The 20,796-nt window shown below is 36.3% G+C and overlaps 1 protein-coding gene across 1 annotated transcript in view; it reads right to left on the bottom strand.

Moving 5' to 3' along the window:
* The window catches only part of Trpc4 (transient receptor potential cation channel subfamily C member 4), a 196,882-nt gene that overhangs the window by 59,782 nt on the left and 116,304 nt on the right, over positions 1-20,796 (bottom strand). Inside the window, exon 3 of the mRNA XM_004631102.3 lies at positions 10,243-10,579. Coding sequence (XP_004631159.1) covers positions 10,243-10,579 — 337 coding nt within the window. The remainder of the gene's footprint in view (positions 1-10,242; positions 10,580-20,796) is intronic.

The raw sequence follows: 20,796 nt of genomic DNA on the forward strand, positions 1-20,796 counted from the left end.
TAAACATTATGTGCTTACAAAATTTACAACATATAACACAAATGGTTTAAGTTTAGATATAGAGTCTACTTTTAATTTTGCAGTGTACTACTCCTTCCCTTAAACAATAAGGTTTTTTGTTTGTTTGTTTGTTTGTTTGGGGTATTTTTGTACCAGTAATTTTTTTTTTCACGGAACTGGGGATTGGACTCAGGCCCTTGCGCTTGCCAGGCAAGGGCTTGCTTAATCTACAGAGCCATCTCCCCAGCCCCTGTATCAGTAATTAAGCTGAGGACCTTGCACTTGCCAGGTAGGCGTGGTGCTGCCTAGCTGTGTCTCTAGTCCCACTTCTCCTTTACTTTAGAGTCGGTCCTTAAACTTTCATCTTGCCTCTAGGTCCTTTTCATTAAAATATCTCCATTGAGAGTGTTGTGAGGGTGGGGAAATAATTGGGAATGTAATACTATTTGTCTGCTTCATATTGAAGAAAGGTGAATATCAGAATTAAAGAAGATAATAGTTTACGAGTTGAGTTTTAAAGTGGGAAGGAAACTTACAACTTATTTTATCCAATGAGGAAAAATATATGGAAATATTTCCCTCAGTCATGCCATGGTATTGTTTCCTATGTACCTGGGTGTAGTCAGAGAATCAGACAGCCTCAGCTTAATCAAGCACACAGAAGGCTGGACAGGCAGTGTAACTGATGGGACACCAGTGGCTAGTGGAGAAACTGAGGAAGGCTCTAAATCCTTTATGCTTGAACAACATTTAAATATCTTCCAGATTTTACTACGTACCATAATAAAGATGTTGTCTTTCTAGATATTTTGCTAGTTACCAGAGATTAGAAGGTGTGAATGAGTGTGTGTGTGTGTGTGTGTGTGTGTGTGTGTGATTGCTGATTGGACAAAAGCATTTCAAATTAAATTTCAGAACTGGAAGGGAGATGCCAGGCTCTGCTGAACTAGCCATCAGCTTTCTAGCCTTAGCTAAGAAATCAAATCTCTCTAAATCTCAATTATCACTCCCCCAGTAAAGATCTGAATTACCCTACTTCTAAGAAAAGGGATTCTACTCTAATTGTATAATTTGCCAGGCACTGATTCTTGCTGTTAATGTTAACAAAATTTTACTAAAATTGTTTATCACAATATCTGTAGTCAGAAGTTAAAACTGTCCTGTACCAAAAGGTTCAGACTTTCTCTACTTTGTCCTAGAACTGAAAATTGGATTCCTGATACTAAAAATATAGAAAGCTTCTAGCCTATTGTAAAGGAAAATTCTCTGGCGATTAGAGTTGCTATAAAACTGGATTCTGATCTAGAGCCTAGAATGTCATCCATCACTTGTACTCCAAAGAAAGTCTGATGCTGAGTTGGAAACCTGGCCTATATAATACAATCAATTCTATTATGTTGTATCTGTGATTCAGTGACTTTCACGACTGTACATAGTATAAAGTGAAATATATTTTAACTACCTAGGTAATCAGAGCATTTATGTTTTATCCCCCCTCCATGGATAAACTGAAGCATCACAGTATCTACTTCTAAGAAATTGGAAAGCCACATGGGATTATTAATAATCACCAACATGCTAGGACCAGCCAAATAGCTCAGCAGATTAAGGAAACTGCAAGCAGGCACAGAGGCCAGGGGTTCGATCCTGGGGCCTGCGGTGCCCCACTCCTGGGGCACACTGAGAGGGCAACTGAGATTGGGCGTGCTGGTGCGCACCTGTAATCCCAGCTCTTGGGAGGCTGTAAACAGGCAGATCACTACGAATCTGATCTAGTAGTGAGGCCCTGAACACCCTGTAGACCCTTCTCTAAAATAGAAATAAAAAACTTCACCAAAATGCTAACCTCAAATGTTAGATGAGTAATGACATAAAGGAAGAAAAGCACTAATTGCTTTCAAGGGCAGATGTAGGGCCACTCTGAAGGAGTTATAAAGCAATAGGTACAAGTGCAAAATGTGATGGTGTTTTTGATTTGAGTGTTCCTTAATATCTGAGAAGACTATTCCTATGTGAAGGGTTCAATGTGAGAATACTTTAATTTGAACTTTAGACTATATGCCTATACTACTATCTCTAAAATTTTCTAAGAAGAGTAACAACAAACTCATGATTCTGAGAAATTAGTTCCTTTTTCTTCTTGGGATTCGGAAGAGAAGACATTAAACGTGACTTTCTTGACTACTCAAAATCTTACATTTCTGATGCATTAAAGGAAAAGACAAAGAAAAACTGAGGTTTGGATAGAGCTGCAAGCTTCTAGCCACAGTTGTTTTTAAAAAAATTGTATGATGTATGGGATTGTTTATCAGTCATTTTTGAACAATAATATTGCTCAGAATCTTATGTTTTTAAGGCACCAGGTCAGTTTGTCCTTTTGGATGTCTCAGGTCACCACACACCTATTTGATGGCCACTGTTTTCTGCCTACTACTAGCATGTTAGTGAAACCAGTTCTCATCTCTTTGGCAATAGCCACTGAACCCTTAAAGAAACTATTCATTAGCAAAACTAGAGGGTGCTGTTAGCCACCTGCTCATTCAGAGAGCAAACTGTTCATGGGAACGTAAAAGCCTCAAGAGAACAAAGCTTGAGGGAGCTGCTGTCACAAAATGTTTGTCCTCTTCCCACAGTTGGAACATTTCAAAATTATTCTTTGCTGTTCATAAACAGATGACATGGTTTCGTGGTGGCAGCCTGACTACCTGCGTGGATGTCAAGACCATGAGGACGCAGGAAGAAAGGATCATAATGCTCATGAGTCAGAGAACTTCCGCTTAAAAATATTTGTGAATGCCTGGAAGTTTTGACTATTTTTTTCCTACCTTTCCCAGAACATATTAACCCAGGGCTGCTGTGGTGTTCTATTAAATTTTGTCTTTTGGAACTGGCTGAAAAGATGAAAGAGAATAGTGGGTTCTCAGACGCCAGATTTAACAGACCCAATCTCACATGAAAGTTACAGCATAGGTCTGTGTAAACAGAGCTTTTGTCTCACCCTGTCTTGCTACTGGTACTTAACGCAAATCATCAACAATCCCAAGTCAGAAGCAAGTCAAGTTATTTCCTATAGCAGCCACCCAGTTCTTGCCATTCAAGTCCAGAAGTTGTTAAAGACGTGACCTTGAAAGGCTCTGTAAAGAAAATCCATAGAATCACTGGCTCAGCGAGACAGTGAAGGCTTATTCTTAACTTGCAGATATTTTAAAAACAAGGCTATTATGGCTTTGATGCCAGTGTTGTAACATCAGAGAGAAAAGAGTTGGGAGACAGAAGTAAGGAGGTACCTATTCTCCAAGCATACTAGGGAATGATGCTATGTTAGTTTTAGATCAAGATTACACTGTAGAACTTCAGAATTGTGGATTATATGATAATGTCTGACACACATATGTGTATATGTATGTGCATACATAGTTACTTACAAATTATGTAAAAAATTTCTATCAAATAAGGATCATATTTTAATAGAATTTGTGCTGCAATTTGAAATTTCCCATGAAAACTAAAGCATAAAATATTTATGCAGGTTGGAAAATAATGAATCAATAGTCCTCTAACTGTTTCCTTTCAGGGCGTAGCAAGGATTGCTCAACCTATATTCAAATGAATAAATATTATTTTTTTTAAAATATGAAGATTAGTATTTTCTACTAAACATGAACTTCAACACATTTTTAAAAAATAGGTACGGTGAGATACAGTCATCTCTTCACATTTTCCTGAGAACTATATATGCACACACACATACACCAGTGAAAAATGAAACAATAATGCTCTTAGAAGCAAGAGAATTTAAGCTTAGATCTAAGGAACTAATACAGGGAAACCCAAAAGGAAACATCTGCCAGTCACATTGAGGGACTTTATCTTAGCTGTTTCGAAACAGAATGTTTGTTTCAGCACTAGACACATGACGATAGATAGGAATGGTGGACTGAGGGTGGTGGCAGTGGTGTGTTTGATGCTTTCTTTGCCAAATGTGATTTTCCAGTATTAAATCATAACAAATGTGTGTCTGAGGAGTGTTACACTTTAATGGATCATATACAATCCATTCAAATTCAACCTGAGTCAAAATTTAAGATGACAAGCAGAGGCAAAGAAGCCTTAAACAATGGAAATTTAGGTCTCTGGACAGTTCTTAGCTTCTCTACTTCTGCCTCTTTGAATTTTGGGGCAGTGTTCTCTGGAGAATAAAGGCTCTAGCTTTACAGGTCTTGGGTTTTGAATTGAGTATTCATCATCCTGACTAGACAAGGGCGCTAGTTCCTTAAAGTTTGTTTCTTCTCTATGAAATGAAATTTTAACCTCACTGAATATAGTTAAGTGGAATACAGTTACTATGAAGTTCACATGAAAAAAATGCATTTAAACCATTCAACACTTACCAAACTTCATAGGTTTCATTTTCGCTACTATCACTGTGACCACTATTGTTACTCCAAGTTAATCAAACCTAAATCAAGCATCTCTCAAGTCTTGCACTTCGATCCTATTTGAACCATGCAGCCAGACATTTTTGGAAGATCTGTGGATTTCAGTTATGTATTATGCTTTCATCTCCTGAAATAAGTCATTTATTTTGTAGTAGAGGGGCATATACAGCAAGTTAAATCTTTATAAATATTATATTGCTTTCAGTGTTACTGTGTTAGTGTTTATAATTCTAGGAAAGCAAGCTTAAAATATTTTCTCCCACAGCTAAACAGGGACATGAAGATCATACATCATACTGCAATGATGATATGATTTCCTTGAAGAATAAGCATTCCTTTCAAATTAATATCTGGACATTCTATGGCTATGTTTGGGACTTTATGTGTGTAGATAGATGATGAGGTTGTGGTAGATAGGTAGAGCTATAGCTTAGTTTCTAAAAATGACAAAAAGAAATCTTTTTTTAGTTTGTTTGGTTTTTGTTTTTTCAGATGGAAGCAAGCAGCGTAGTTCAGGCTGGCCTTGAACTCACTGTGCAGCCCTAGATGGCCTGGAACTTGCCCTACTCTTCCTCCTAGATGCTGAACTTAGAGGTCTGTGCCATTGTACTTGTCCAGTGCATCATTTCTGGAAACTTGAGTGCACAGGTAATTCAAGGCTGAGGTGAAACTGTGAATATTTGACACCTTATGATCTTAATAACTATTAGATAAAATATATTAAAAAATGGGCGGCTGATGGTGTTCAGTGGTAAACCTTGCGCTAAACATAGCAAGGCATTGTGCTCACTCAGCCACACCAAAACGAAATGAAATATTATAAGAAGGAAAAATATATACATGATCTTTGTCCCTGTGAATGTCTGTGTCAAAATATGATAACCATTTTTCATTTCTCATCTTTGATTTGACAGGAGTTGCTACAATTTCCAGACTTCTTTATACCAACTTCTTAAAATATAAAAATATAAATCAATGATAGAAATGAAAACCCAGTGTGGCTAAAGAAAAGCTGCTCAACAATATGCCTTGCTGGCAAGATGAAGAAATGAGCACTTCTCCCTAGCTGCCCCTGAGTTCCATGAAGCTGTTTCAGTCCAGCTCTGCTCCTCGCTGTGGTCTGCCTTCCCCTCCCCTGACCCCTCTCCTCATCGTGCTCTGTGAGCACAATGTGCACACTGCTCTGATGTGGTTCACTCTTAGGCATACACATCTTGTCACGTTACTTCATCTGCCAATTTTTTTCCTCATATGAGCAACTATTTTCCTCTTTGTTAATGTAACAGAGCTCTAGTTTCTTTCTAAAATAATCATCAGTTTTGTGATATTTTTGGTAGGTTGATTATATTAGTCTCTGTTTGGAAATTTTATGTACACATACATTTCTTTGTGTAGCAGAATGTGATATGTCTTTCCTTCGGTCCTTCCTTCCTTCCTTCCTTCCTTCCTTCCTTCCTTCCTTCCTTCCTTCCTTCCTTCCTTCCTTCCTTTCTTTCCTTGTTTCTTTCTTTCTTTGTTTCGTACAGGGTCTCACTATGCAGCTAGGATAGTGATCCTTATATCTCCAGCCTCCCTAGTGCTGGGATTATAAATGTACCAACATGCCCAGTCTTGTTGGCCAGTTCAGTGCACCAAGGGGCAGGGCCAACATGGCATGTGGTGCCAGAGTCTGAACACCAGTCCCTGTGCTTGCCTAAGCAGGAGCTTTGACAACTAACTGAGCTAAGTCTCATGGCCATTTTTCTTAATTTAATTGTGATTGGTTTTGAGGAAAAAAATTAAAGGAGACCCTGGAAAAGTCTGAAAACTAGGATCTACAGGTTTATGACTATTATTACTCATATTTTATTCTGTATTAGCTTTAGAAACAACTTCTATTTTAGATAAAAACTACTCTTGCAATTTAGATGACTTTGCATAATGCATATCAAACATATAACATGCTTTATCTACTTTATACATACTTTTTCTTATAAAAATGATTTTTTTCAGAGAAATATTTTATTAATATTATATGCCTAACATTATATGGAAAAATCAACACTGACTAAGTTCTAAGCTCGAGTCTTCACAGCAGTCTTAGTATAGCATTTTGCTCTTTTTGTTTGAATGTGTGATTGCAGTCTAAGAATTTATTGGTACCTCTTCCTCTAGAGTTACCTGTCTGTCTGTCTTTAGTTACCTCTATTGCTTTGAATTATGGTCAAGATGATCAAAATCATAAGTTTCATAAGATGTTTGGATATTTTCCAAAAAATCATCTTGACTAGATATTGAAAAAAAAGTGCCTTGATGCTTTTAGATGGGGAGAAAATGTTTAAGAAGCTTGCATACAAGCAAGTCTGAAGTAAGCATGATTCAAAAAGCCTTGCTTAATTCAGTGAATAGAGAGATTTGTTCTAATAGTGTCTGTGGACAGGATATCATATCTACATCTTGTACAATGGATAACCACTAAGACAACAATATGCAATGTATTGATTATTAAAATTGTGCTAATAATCGGTTTTGAAACGATCTCATTGCTATTTGTTTCTTAATAAAATTATTTTTTTAAAAAAGCCTTGCAGTATGGTAGGTTGTAAGTTATCAGTGATGCTATGGGAAGAGATGTAAGAGTCATTGTACGTGTACTCTAAAGGTACAATACTCAACAGTGTTAAATTTTGATAGCTAAGACAACATTGAGCTTCAATAGGAATGACCACAAGGAAAATGTAGAGATGCTGTTTTGTCGCGTACTAAATGACAAGACACTTGTACCCACGAGGTTGAGGGAAATTCTTATGTATGAAATAGCGAAGGGTAAAAAAGAACATCACTTCTTTCAGAAAAACATACCTCTTGAGAAAAAAAGAGGTTTGATTTGAAAGGATGAGCTCTAAAATAAGATCAGCGAATGTTTCCAGAAAACAAAGATTTATGATGTAAATATATAAAGCAAGTCTTTTTGCTGGAGCAAACTAAGTGGGTGGTAAAAAAGTGAGCATTATCATAAAGGAAGAAATCACAGATGTGGTGGCTAGCCTCTAAAAATGGAAGAGTAAATTTAGCACAAAGAAAGGCTAGCACTTTATATATCATGTCGTTCACAGGAGTATCATGGATTGAAAATCTAAGTCAGTTCAAGGCTTTAGGACCCATGAACAGACTTCCAGATTCTCACTGAAAATATTAATTGACAAGTCATATGTTTCCATAAGTCATTCAATCTTGTTATTACAGTAAAAAAATCATAATGAATGAACTGTGGAATGTCCTATTAAGGAACTGAAACCTGTGAGCACGGCCATATCATCAGCTAGAATGGCTGGGTGGGAAAATGGATGATGCATAAATACAGTCATCAAATCAGAGCGTGACTTTTGTTCATATCACATCTGGTAAAGGTGAAAGTATCCTTACCCCAATGTCATTAACACCTCAAACAACAATTTTCTGCCCCTAGTAGTGGAATCTCAGCAATTATGAGGACAAGATTCAGTGGGATTTTACATGTTTTCTACTCTAAATCTTTCATTTTATAGGTGATGATACTGAAGATACTGAGAGTTTATGATTCCCTATAATTTAATAGTCTCCTAGTGCTAGGCTTACTTCATGTATTCCAGTACAGTGATTTTTCCACAGCATTTCAGTGACCTGGAGCATACCTTTGCAACCACAGATCTGTTAAAGATCTGATAATTTAATCTTAATTGTAAGGTGCTCACAAATCACCAAACTTGATGAACAGTGTAATTGTTTTAGCATATACTTTGTATATAAACACCTCTGCACATGCCTGTTTTTAAGTAAGATAATCATGCAAAGGCACTTTTTTCTTACTGCAGGAGATATACTTTCATCCTAAAAATTCTCAGATAAATTAATTCTTTGCACGTCAACATATCCTTAGAAAATGTTTCCATTAGCAGACATTTCTCACTATGCAATCTGTGGTACCTTATTTAACCATAGTACTGGGCTTTGGAGCTGGATTCTTTCAGACAACATTCAAGGATTCTCGGTTACAAATCTTGCATGTAGGAAGCAGTCAGTGATCATTTTAATTGTGAAATTTTTTAAACTTTGGAGTTTTTACTTTTGTATTATTTGCCATTTTCTGTCACAGTTACCATCAACATATATGTTTGCCTATTATAAATTTTTTCCAATAAAATTTAAGCTTCATAAGAAGTTTTCTTTTTGTCATAATCACACTACACTAAATTTACTGTATAGAGGTACTTAATACAATTCCATCGATTGCCTATTCAACAATAATGCAACTTCATGTTACATTGCATGTACAATATTTTCTAAATTAAATGTTTTGTATTCTATTGGGGATATTAGAATTTTTAGATATTTAATTCAAGTAACTGAATCTCCTAAATGCTTTTATAATCATTGTTTGAAACATATTTCCTATGAAGAAAAAATCACATAAAAATAACTTTTCATGTGTAAGGCTTAATTTAAGTGGAAATAGGCAGAATTATTTTATCTTCAATATTAACATAATGACATAATTATTTAATTCAAAAATACCATTCTAATTTAAATAAGATCACACTTTATACCTTCAGATTACTGGAATCTACTATAAGCTAATGTTTGAGTTTTTTACGTTTTAGTAATATGTAAAATATATTGAATATTTTCACTACAAATTTCTCAGATTTAGATGGGCTAATTTTTTCCCCTGACTTTTCCTCCTGTTAGACTCCTCAGTAGTAGTGTTTTTTTTTTTTTGGAACTGGGGCTTGAACTCAAGCCATTGCACTTGCCAGGGAAGCACTTATTCTACTGAGCAATCTCCCTGGCCCAGTAGGGTTTTTTTTTATATATATATATTTTAGTGAAGAGTCCACAGGGTGTTCAGGGTCTCACTTTTAAATTGGACTTATCCGCTTGTTTGTAGCTTCCCAAGAGCTGGGATTACAGGCCTGCACCACCATACCTAGTCTCAATTGCTATCTCAGCACGCCCCAAGGGGTGGGACCAGCATAGGTGCTTTAATCCGCTGATCTATTTGGCCAGCCCTCCTCAATAGGTTTGAAGTTAACCCAAACAAAACTTCTGAGATCATGAGTGAGGAAATTTGTCATATATTTTCTAACAAATTGAATGTGATGCCAAGGATCTTGGAAATGATGAGTTCAACTGAAAAATGATGACCTTTTAGCAGACCATGGTATGATACAGGAAAAAATAATTAAAATGTAAGTTTAGATCAATGCAATAATAACACTAGGAAAGGAACATAAGGTTTTTCCTAAGGCTTTCTATTTCACTACGACTTCCAGCAGACCTACAATAAGCTCCCTTTCCTGATGAAAGCACAGAGTTGGAAGACATTCTATGACACCATATCCTAGCATTAATAATAATGGCACATGTCAATTACGTTTGTCAAAAATGACTGTAGTTACTTTATGCATAGAATCCCCAATTCCTCAGAACGATTTATTCTTATCTTTCAGAAATTATGTCTATTCAAGAAAGTAGGATTGTTATATATGGCCAGTGGTTGAAAAGATTTAAGAAAAGAACAAGAAACCAATAGAGTCACTTGTGAGGCGTGAAGTCAGTAACTTTTGGAATCTAAAACTTAAGGTTTCTATGCATACATTGTACTTGGGAACAGGTCCACCCACTGCAACTTGCAAAATATTCATGTCTGAGGACAAGGCCTTAAAACGACCACGTTCAGCCCCTTTTTAATCATTCCCAAATATCCAGGATTATTATTTTCTGAGCAACACAATTCCATGGCAGCAACACGTTTTTATTATATTTTCTATAGTAACACATTTACCCAGGACCCACGGTAATATCATCCACTCGACGATGGTTGGTGGTGGGCCTTGCCTGTTCAAGTCTGACCTGTCGATGTGTTGAGAGGCAAGCAGCAGCAGGAACAAAAAGGTCAAGTAGGAGGCTGTGTGGCAAATAAACTTGATAAATGGCTTTCTGATGAACAGTCCAAGTGGGCTTTTAGGAGCTATCAGGTAGCACACAGAGAAGACAGGAAAAAGAAGTCCTATTATGAAACATGTCACCATCTTCACCGCCCAGTGCCTTCTCCTCCAGCCTGGGAACTCATCGTACCAGCGAGACGCAAGCAACTGCTGACAATTGGGCTGGGCGACAAACTACATGAGAGGAAAGGAAACAGAAAAAGAAGTCAACGTGGCACATACTGGCTTTGCTTCTTCAGTAAGAGCACAGCGTATCTGTTTAAAGACAGAGGTACTGTGACATTTAATTTTAAGTTCAGGCAATCAAAGTGTTTAAAGTCATTCTATGAATAGAACCAATTTATTAAACATTTATTTTACGCATCGTACAGTCCTATGCACTTAGCTCATTACAAAATCAGAGTATTATGGCTGCGCTGGATGACATGAAAGAAAACTAAGGAATAGGGATATGCATAGAAAATGAATGAACTAGGAAGTTTATAAAACTATACACATCTACCTACCTACCTACACACACACACACACACACACACACACACATGCATGCACACATACACACAGAATGATATTGTATGACATGTGGTACTTAATTAAAATGTTAATACCATTGTTTCTTGACTCAGGTATTTTTTTCCTTGTGACATTACACTTAATTTTCATTTTGAGAGATGAATGAACTTTTAACATTTTCTACTGAATTAACTTTTATCATTTTCAATTAATGATGTATTATTTTAACCATCAAAAAGCATATGCACATTTAATTTTATTTATAAAATAAGAGAAAAAGCATGAATAAAGTTATGATCAATAGAATATAAGTATTGATAAGTAAATTTGCCAGAAATTATTTCTAAGTATAATAAAGTATACAAAACATTTCACAACATTACATCATTTTCTCCTGGTAACATGTTAGAGCTGTAAAGTAAATATTATTTACTTCATTTTCAGTATGAGGACAGAACTGATTATAAATTTTCCAGATTTATCCAAGGTTATATATCCAGTAAATGATGAATGGTTTAAAATCTTGTTCAAAATTATTGTTTTGTGCACAAAAAATTTCTTATTGGGCCTAGTAGTTCAGGAGTATAGAAATTAAGAGGATGTTTTCCTCTCTAAATGGGATGGTCCAGGAGGCTTCCCAGTAAGGACACATTTACAGAGGAGAAGAGGGACAGAGGCGGTTGTCCACGGCAATGTGCAGAGAGTGCAGTGGCCTGTCCTGATGAGCAGACCAGCAGTGTGTGTGAGAAAATCCTATGAGTAGTTTCAGTTGAAGAAAAAATTTAAAATCCTCATAAGGGATTAAAGAAAATTCAGTTGTGATAAGGAAATAGGTTCAGTCTACAAGCAAACTGCATGCTTGTTATTTCACAGGAGTTAAACCCTCCCAGTATTTCTCATTTTTGTTTCCCATTTCTTAGTCATATCTGGACCTCCCTGAGGTAAGAATTTGCCTCTTTCTTTTTTGACTTTATGTACACAAACCTAGGTAAACAGAAGGAACAGCATGCCTGAGGATGAAGAAGAAACAGATGAATTCTTCAAAGAGTAGTTCAATAGTTGAGGTGTTCAGTAACATAGATTAGATGAACTGTGGTTTGTTATGCCACTGTTTCTCTTTGGATTGTCTTGTATGACTGACTACTCATCAAAGTATATAGTGGGGAAAAGAGCACAGTTTATGATAATGTGTTAAGTTAATAGACATAAGTCAGAATAAATCACTGCTTCCTCAAGGTAGGAACAACAGGGACTTACTCTTCCTTTCCTTATAAGTAAATTTAAGTAAATTTCAAGCTCTATAAGTAACATAATTACATTTTATTATTGGTAGGTTAGTTCTTCTTAAGACACTCTTTTTCTGGTCAAAGTCAGTCATTCAGAATTCAAAAGAAATTTCTTTCTCATATGTCAGCAGAATAGAGAAAAACAGTGATACAGAATAACAGTAGACTTTTTTCCTTTTTGTTAATTTTATTTATTTTTTCAACACAGTTCTGACCATAAGCATTCATAAACAAATTACTGTCTATCACTTCTACTTTTTCATTCTTTGTGTAAAAAATTATTCTTTTTTTCTCTTGTCTCTTGTTTTCATTTATTTCTCTTTTATTTTTAAACAAACATTTACTTAAGAGACAGAATGACAGTAATTGGTATGTCAGGACAAACAGTATGTATTTAGAAGACCAGAATGACAGGCATTCCAAGCATGACCCTACTATTACACATTGCTATCTTCAGTGTAGTTGCTTAGTTCACAGGTATCAGCAGATACAGTTAGTCAGGGTACTGTGACATTTAAGAATCCTACCAATTAGCTGCTAGTTTCAAAAACCTGCTGAAGATTTTCAGGACCATTGCCTTAACCATCTTGTGCTTATAAACATATGGCTTTGCCCCTGTCATGTTTCCTAGTTTTTCTTCTTGCCCTCTCTTCATTGTCTAATCCTTAAATTCTCACTTTCCTTTTAATTGTGCTATACCTTTCTATTTGTATTTCTTCTTTTGAGTTCTTACACTAGGGAGACTATATGATATTCACACATGTGGGTCTGGTTTATTTCACTTGTGAGTATACCTTCAAGAGGAATCCATATAAAAACTTATTCTTAATAGTAATAGACTTTGGAATGAATAGATAAAAATCTTAATAGAAGATATTTAAAGAAGCCAATGGGAAAAACAATAAAACCAACAACTGACACCATATCATGAGTCTTTTCAAATTAATGAAATACTTAGAAGACTAAATACTAGCAAGGGAAAACAAGGTAACGGCATGGAGTTTGTTCAGCATTAGCTGGGTGAGATCTAGGACTCTCAGACTTTCTCATCCTGGCCAAAGTCTCAGATGATAGAACACCACCAGTTTATTTTGAGTCCCAGATTTAGAAGTTTCACTTCCTGATCAGATAGTCTTGCTTTTGGGTCTATAACTGCATCTTGGCAGATATGCACAGAGTAACAAAGCCACACACTTTATCACCAGGAAGCAAAAGACGAAAACAGAGAGGCAGAAGCTCCACAGTCTCCCTTGAAACCCACTCTCAATGATCCAAAGACTCCCTGCTAGGCTCCAACTCTGAAAAGTTCCATTACCTCCCACCAGTACCATGTTCGGAGCCAAGACCCAGAAGCCACTGGAGGAAATACAAGATCTCCAGTACTGGGGTGCATGCACAGGTGAACGTCCCCTCCTCCAGCCACACTGGCATGGGAAGGTAGAGAAGAGAGGGAGGAGGAGGGGGATGAAAGGGGAAGAGAGGGAGGAGGAGGGGGATGAAAGGGGAAGACGGACAGGAGGAGGAGAAGAGGCAGAGAGAGAGAGAGAGAGAGAGAGAGAGAGAGAGAGAGAGAGAGAGAGAGAGAGAGAGAGACTGAAATTAAACCCTCATAGAACACCCACCATTACCAAGTACTACACTGGCCATGAGTTTTACTTTTATATTTTTTTCAGTACTTTCTCTTAAGTGTTGGACAGTACACATTTGCTCATAACAAATAGTGTACCATTTTTAAAATCTTTTATTTATTTATTTGGTACAGGGTGTCGCTACACAGCTCAGACCAGTAGTGATCCTCCTGTCTCAGGCTCCCAAGCACTTAGATTACATGCATGTGCAACCATGCCCTGTTTTGGTGGTCTACTCCACTCAGGCCAGGCACAGAATGTGGTACCCAGGATCCAACCCAGAGCCTTGAACTTGCCAGTCAGGTGCTTCGACCACTGAACTATCTCCCCTGCCTGTATAAGCATTTTATATTAAAGAAACATGTTCAGTTTCCATAGTGTGTACTGTATGTGTAGCACTCAGCTTCCATTGTGCCAATATTCTTTCATTACAAATTTCCTCTAGTAATAGGACTGAAATACCCACAAAGATTCCTAAGGATAAGAGCAACTATAAATATTTTTATCATGCCTTTATGTTTTCCTTCTACTCTGTGGGTACCAGAATTCCCTATTTCATTAATTGATTTTTTCAACAAAAATGATTTCAGATGTTAAATTAGTTACCAAATTAATGATTAAGAGAGTCAAACTTTAGTTTTCCAGGAATTTTTGTCATTAAAGTACATTAAGTCACTTCAATAACTTCTTGCATCTTCCCTTCTTCCTTCTTCCTCCCTTCTTGACTCCTTTTTTTCTTTAATGTTTTCTTTTTCTCATACTTCATTCTTTACTTTTTTCAATTATTTGTTTTTAATGTCTCTATTTCTCAGTTGGGGGATTATCTGGAGTAACATTCAGCTTGATTTCAATTTCCTCAGATTGATATTCCCAGAGAATGCCCACCTGTCTCTTTGACAAAACCTATGGGTCCGTTCCAGCAAAGCCACCTTCAGAAGTTTGGTCTCTTGCCTGCAGCATGCTGAAAATCTATATACCTCCCACCACTTCTATTCTAATGCCCAAAGAGTCACAGGAAATGTCAGTTTTTTCACACTGCAAGACTACTGCAGGCAACCTAAATTAGAGGCCCTTCTCTTCCTGTAGTTGCTCAATTCCAGCACCATTTTTGACATTACATTAAATTTGTATTAAAAAATATAAACAGTCAGGGCCATCCAGATAACTCAGTGTACTATTTTCAATTCCTGCTGTGCAGTGCCAGCCCTTCCCCTGGGGAGACTGAGACAGCAATGAGATTAGGTGTGGTGGCACGAGCCTGTAATCCCAGTATTTGGGAGGCTGAACACAGGAGAGTCACTACGAAACTGATCTACATTGTGAGACCCTGTAGACACTCTACTAAATACGTAAAAAAATTATAAACGTTCAAATTGAGTTTTGTGTCAGAAATTTACAATGCAGAGAAAAATGTATTTAAATGCTTTCTCTCTCTTTAAACCTTTAAAACTTTTCAAAAGCCTGATCTTAAGATTACTTATAGAATCATTACTTGAGATTATGATTCTTTACAGAACCACTGCATCATGTTACTGCATCACATATATATATGGATATATATGTTTTGGTGCCACTGAGTGAAATCCCCAGTCCTGTAAATACTAAACACACTGAAAATTACTGACTCTAGTCTCAATTTTACAAATGAAATAATATACGCAACTACTAAAAATTTTATAACTCTGAACATAAAATCAACAAAGAAAAAAATTAGGAGAAAATTGAAAAATATACTTAAAAAGAGAATCTATCCAGATAAAAGAAACTTCACCAACACACAGAGCAATTAAAATATATTTGGATACTAATGAAGTAAATGAAAAAATTAAAGATATTTCAGTCATGATTCTTTTTTCTTTGGCAGAACTGGAGATTGAACTCATGCCCTTGCACTTGCCAGGGAAGTGCTTACTCTCCTGAGCTATTTCCCCGGCCCCTCAATCATGATTAAAATTAATATGGATCAGATTTATTTTGCATTCAATCTTTCTTCATCTTTTCAGTTTTATGTGGTTTTATAGTTTAAAAAATTATATCCACTGATCACACTGCAACCATATTTTCAATGAGAAAAAATCATAGATTCTAGAAACATATTTTCTAGCATCTAATTACCTTGACTACACCAAGAGTTTAATATACTGCTGCCTGACCATAAAGAGGTAAAAATTTTGTATTATTTGCATTATAGTTACTACATGACAGTAATCTAATCTCTTTACTCAAAAATGGCCGCAAATTCATGTACAAGTCAGTTTCCTATAGATCTTATTGGTTGTTCCTTAGCAATTAAGTTTTATTTTGTTTTTTCCAGTACCAGGGATTGAATGCAGGACCCTGCGCTTGCCAGGCAGGCGCTTATTCTACTGAGCTATATCCCTGGCCCTCCTAATAATTAATAATTGTATTAGGGCTGGGGAGGTAGCTCAGAAGAATAAGCGCTTGCCTGACAAGTGCAAGGGCTTGAGTTCAATCCCTGGTAAAAAAAAAAAAAAAAAAAAAAAAAAAAAAAAAAAACAGATGGGGATGGCGAGATAGCTCAGTTGTCTAAAGCACCTACTTAGGCAAGCTTAGGCAGGCACAGGAGACCATGGTTCGATTCCCAGTGCCACATGCCATGCTAGCCCAGACCTTAGGGCAGGCTGAGCTGGCAAAAAAATACATGAATGAATAAATAAATAAAAATAGTATGTCTCCTTTGGGGTTTTATTTCTTCTGAGAAGAAAAATTCTCAAAAACTTGTTTTTTAATGTTGATAACAGGACTGGCTTCAAGATTATTCACAGGGAGAAGAGCTTCAGGGAAATATTTTGTTCATAGCTGAAAAATCCTTTCAGTCTGCTACTTCAAGTCCTAAATCCCTTCATAGTTGTCAACAGCTTTTAGTTTTCTGGGTTTCTCCCTGTTTCTTAGAAACAGCTGCAGTTATGCTCATGATTACAGCAATTTTCATGGTCTGCATGAACATAGTCACTTTAAGTGATTATCAAACCTTTTATTTCATTAAGTCAAAGCATCAGTTTCACTTGGTCCTTCTTTATTTAATTATGTCAACGGTATTCAGAACTGTATGTAACTTAGATGTGGACCAGAGAAGTGTGAGGAGTATAAAGACTTATAGAATCTGATAAATACTTTTGAGGAACACAAACCATATTGAGAAATGATGATACTGAAGTATTTAACATGAAGCCCTATGACTTTTAAAAAACTAGTTGTAGCCTAGAGGATAGATTATTTTCAACATGACATGATCAGAAAAAAATATGAAAAACAGTAGACTTGTTCAGTGATGACTCCTGATAAAATAGAATTTTGATGAGAATAGTTAAGTGTGTGTTTTTTACTCAGACTTAGATAGCATTGCATAAAGTATTTATCAGTGAAATATTCTTTGATTCATATTAGTACAATCCTAATTCCAGAAATAAACACAAAAAGCACATCAAGAGCAATCTGCACCAAATCACTAAACTTTAGGAGAGGTGTAAAAAGGTGCACACTGTAATGGCAGGAAGAGAACACAAGAATTGCTTAGTTCACCACTAACAAGAAAATTGGAAGAGCTTAGACAAATCTGCAGTGAACACAATGGATATGAGAAACATGAGTAGATGAGAGAGAATATGGTGAAAAATGGAGAAGGAAGGCATATTTCACAGTTTCTCATGGGTGCTTGCCCTACTGGCCACCATCTGCCATCATCACGACTCCAAGTTAATAGTTTCAATGTACTGTATATATTGAGGAAATGTGAGGACTTAAGTAATAGATGTCTTCAAATAATCCTGGATCTCCTTCTTTGTCCAAAGTTGTATGAAATACAGTAAGTTATTAAATTTCTAGTAATTCTTTCTATGATTTATAAAATGAAGACAATAGAAAACTTACCTATTAAAAAATTAAAAAATTAATTTTCCTTTACTTCTTTTCTCCTTTTACCCACCCCAGTCATTTTTGTCTTTTGAGGAATCTCTTTCCCCTCCATACTGTTTATTGTACCATTTGGGTCAATATTTATTGTATCATTTGGGTCCCTTTCAGTTTTTTATACTAAAGAGAAAATATATTTACACATGTGAACATGATTTATTTCACTTATGAATACGGTCTTTAATTGTACTCATTTATGTATGAAAGTGTCGTGTTTATCTCTCTTCACAGATGAGTAGTACTCTGTTGTATAAAAATATCACCCCTTTTTTATGCATTTAAATGGCTTAGTATAGGTTTGAGTTCATCTGAGCAGAGCCTGGAAGAGCCAAGCCCTGTGCTCAGGCCCTACTGGAGTTCAGCAGGATGGACCTAGGAGGAAGGGGTGAAACTTGCAGCTGGACACAGTGAGCTCAGGTGTGCCGCTAGTCCCAGCAAGTCCCAAACTGCAGCCCAGACCTATGGGAGGATCCTTGTGGCACTGAGGTGGCAGGTGATAACACTTAGGTTAAGTAGTCTGCCTAAATAACTCTACGTATGTGAAGGGGAAGTTCCCAGACAAAAATCAGGGAAACAAGTTTACATATAAATTCCCAATTTAACATCTGCTTTGATTTGCTTCATTATATAGCTATAATAAAACTCATATGGTAGCTCATATGGTATGGAATTCAAAGCCATTAGTTACAAAAGTTTCTCAATTTCTTAAAAGTTCACTTGCTATTATTAGTATTGCTAATTGTACTACTGTAAATAGGAAACCATATCTGCTTAACCACATGTGGTCCTTCGGGTGACAGTATCAGCAGGTTATTGGGAAAGAACCTCGCCAAAGCCCTACACCAAAGGATGGAGAACATTGACAAAGGGAAACCAGTATCTCTCTCTCACTCAATAGAGAAGGCACAATATTGGATCAAACACAAAACAAGGAGCGCTGACACTGGAGTGATAACTAAAGAACAAACTCTTTACAGAAAGGTTCTGATTGCAGTGATACTGATACCTACTATCAAACTTTCACGAAAAGTGTCACAGGTTCAAAATAAAGAATTCACTCCAAAATACAAAATGACGAAACAAAGGAGTAAAATTCAATCGCAGGCCATGAGCTCACCCAGAACAAATGGGGAAGACAAGAACATAGAAGATATTGAAAATCACCCACCCAAAAACTCTAAAATAACAGCAACTGAAGTAAAAAAAACAACAGCAGCAGTGTATAGAGGAAATCAGATCAGAAATAATCTCGCATATAAAAAAGAAATGATAAATATAAAGAAAGAATTACTAAGTATTCCTTTTTTCTTTTTTTTTTCAAACCAAATTGGTAGGACAGTTTCAATAATTAACATATTGCATACATTCTTCCTAGTGGTTACTTGCTGTACAAGATGCAGACATGAAATCCTATTTACAAACTCTGTTAGAACAAATCCCTCTATTCATTAAGAGAATGTAACTATATAACTATCCTAACCATTTTGAATACACAGATACAAAATGGACATTCATCTGTATCCCCTTTTTTGTTTAGTATCGTCATTTGAATATTATAGGTGTGTGAACTCAGCAAAATATTCCAAAACAGTCCAGTAGTCCATAATAGTATTAGGTCTTCCACTTCACTGGCAAGGTCAGAAATTGTTGACCTGAGTCCCCTACAGCTCAACATAACAGCATGGCTTTACTTCATATACTTCATTTTTATACTTTTCTGCTGGATGGTTAAGACCAAGGTAAAGCAAGACCTATGAAACAAGAGTTGTAGCTTTTGGGTCTGATAAGTTCAGTTAAATCCCCTCAGGATTTATCTTGAGATCCTGTACCTCAGATTGTAGAACCTTTGTCAGTGTCAGCCATGTGGATGAGTCACGTCCATTGCTTGGCCAATGTGCTCTTTGTGACAGGCTGAGAGAATCTTTTCTCTCCATGTGACTCTCCTTAGGCACACTCTACATCATCAGTCACTTTCCTCTTTGGCCCCATAATCTCCTTGATCAGAAAATTTGGGACACTACTGAGTTACGTGACGTTACAGTACAATTCCCTTATGTCCTGAGTCTTAATTGACTTTGGAAGGCTGGAGTCAAAATGTTGACTTTCCTTGTGGCCCTCCTTTTTCTCTAATTTTGATCTGCAGACTTAGGTTGTTAACCCTCCAGAAGAGAAATTTATTGTTATTACCATACAACCTAGGCTGTTAAGCTTAAGCTCATTATCTGTCTGAATCTCAAACATCTTAGGCATAACATGGAACAGGTATTTTTCATCAAGTATTGATATGTTGAACTTTAAGTCCCTACAGAATATGATAAAAAACATTTAAAAATTAGAATATATTTTAAAAATAGGCCTAAAGAATTATATAATTCTTATGTTTACACATAAGTCCAAAAATCTAACCATGTACAACCTTGAAGCAGGACAGTCCCCCAACATTCCTTTTCCTGTCTCCTGCCTTCATTCACCACCTCCTTCTTTTTGAACAATCATCTACCTGAGAGGCAGCACAGCAGCAACTGGCATGTCATGACAAGTAGCCCGTATTCAGAAGATCAGAATGACAGGCACTCCAAGCATGAACCTACTATTACAAATTGCCATCTTCAATACAGTTGCTTAGTTCACAGTTGTCAGTATATATAGTCAGTCAGGGTGAGAATTTTTCCAATTAACTGCTAGATTCAAAAATCTTCTGAAGATTCTCAGGATCATTTCCTTGCTCATCTTTTACATATAACTATATGGCTTGTCACTGTCGTGTTTCCTAGCTCTTCTCCTTTCCCTCTCTTAATTAATTAGTCCTTGAGTTCTTGCTTTCCTTTTACTTGTATTATACCTTTCTATTTATATTTCTTCTTTTGAGTTCTTATACTAGGGAAACTATATGATATTTACACATGTGTGTCTGTTTTATTTCATGTATGAGTATATCTTCAAGTGGCATACACTTCAATATAAAGGCTTTGAGTTTATCATTCTTTATATCTGAATAATACTCCATTATATAAAAATACCACATCTTTTT

This window comes from Octodon degus, unplaced genomic scaffold, assembly GCF_000260255.1.
Source record: "Octodon degus isolate 3935 unplaced genomic scaffold, OctDeg1.0 scaffold00038, whole genome shotgun sequence".
NCBI classification, from domain to species: Eukaryota; Metazoa; Chordata; class Mammalia; order Rodentia; family Octodontidae; genus Octodon; species Octodon degus.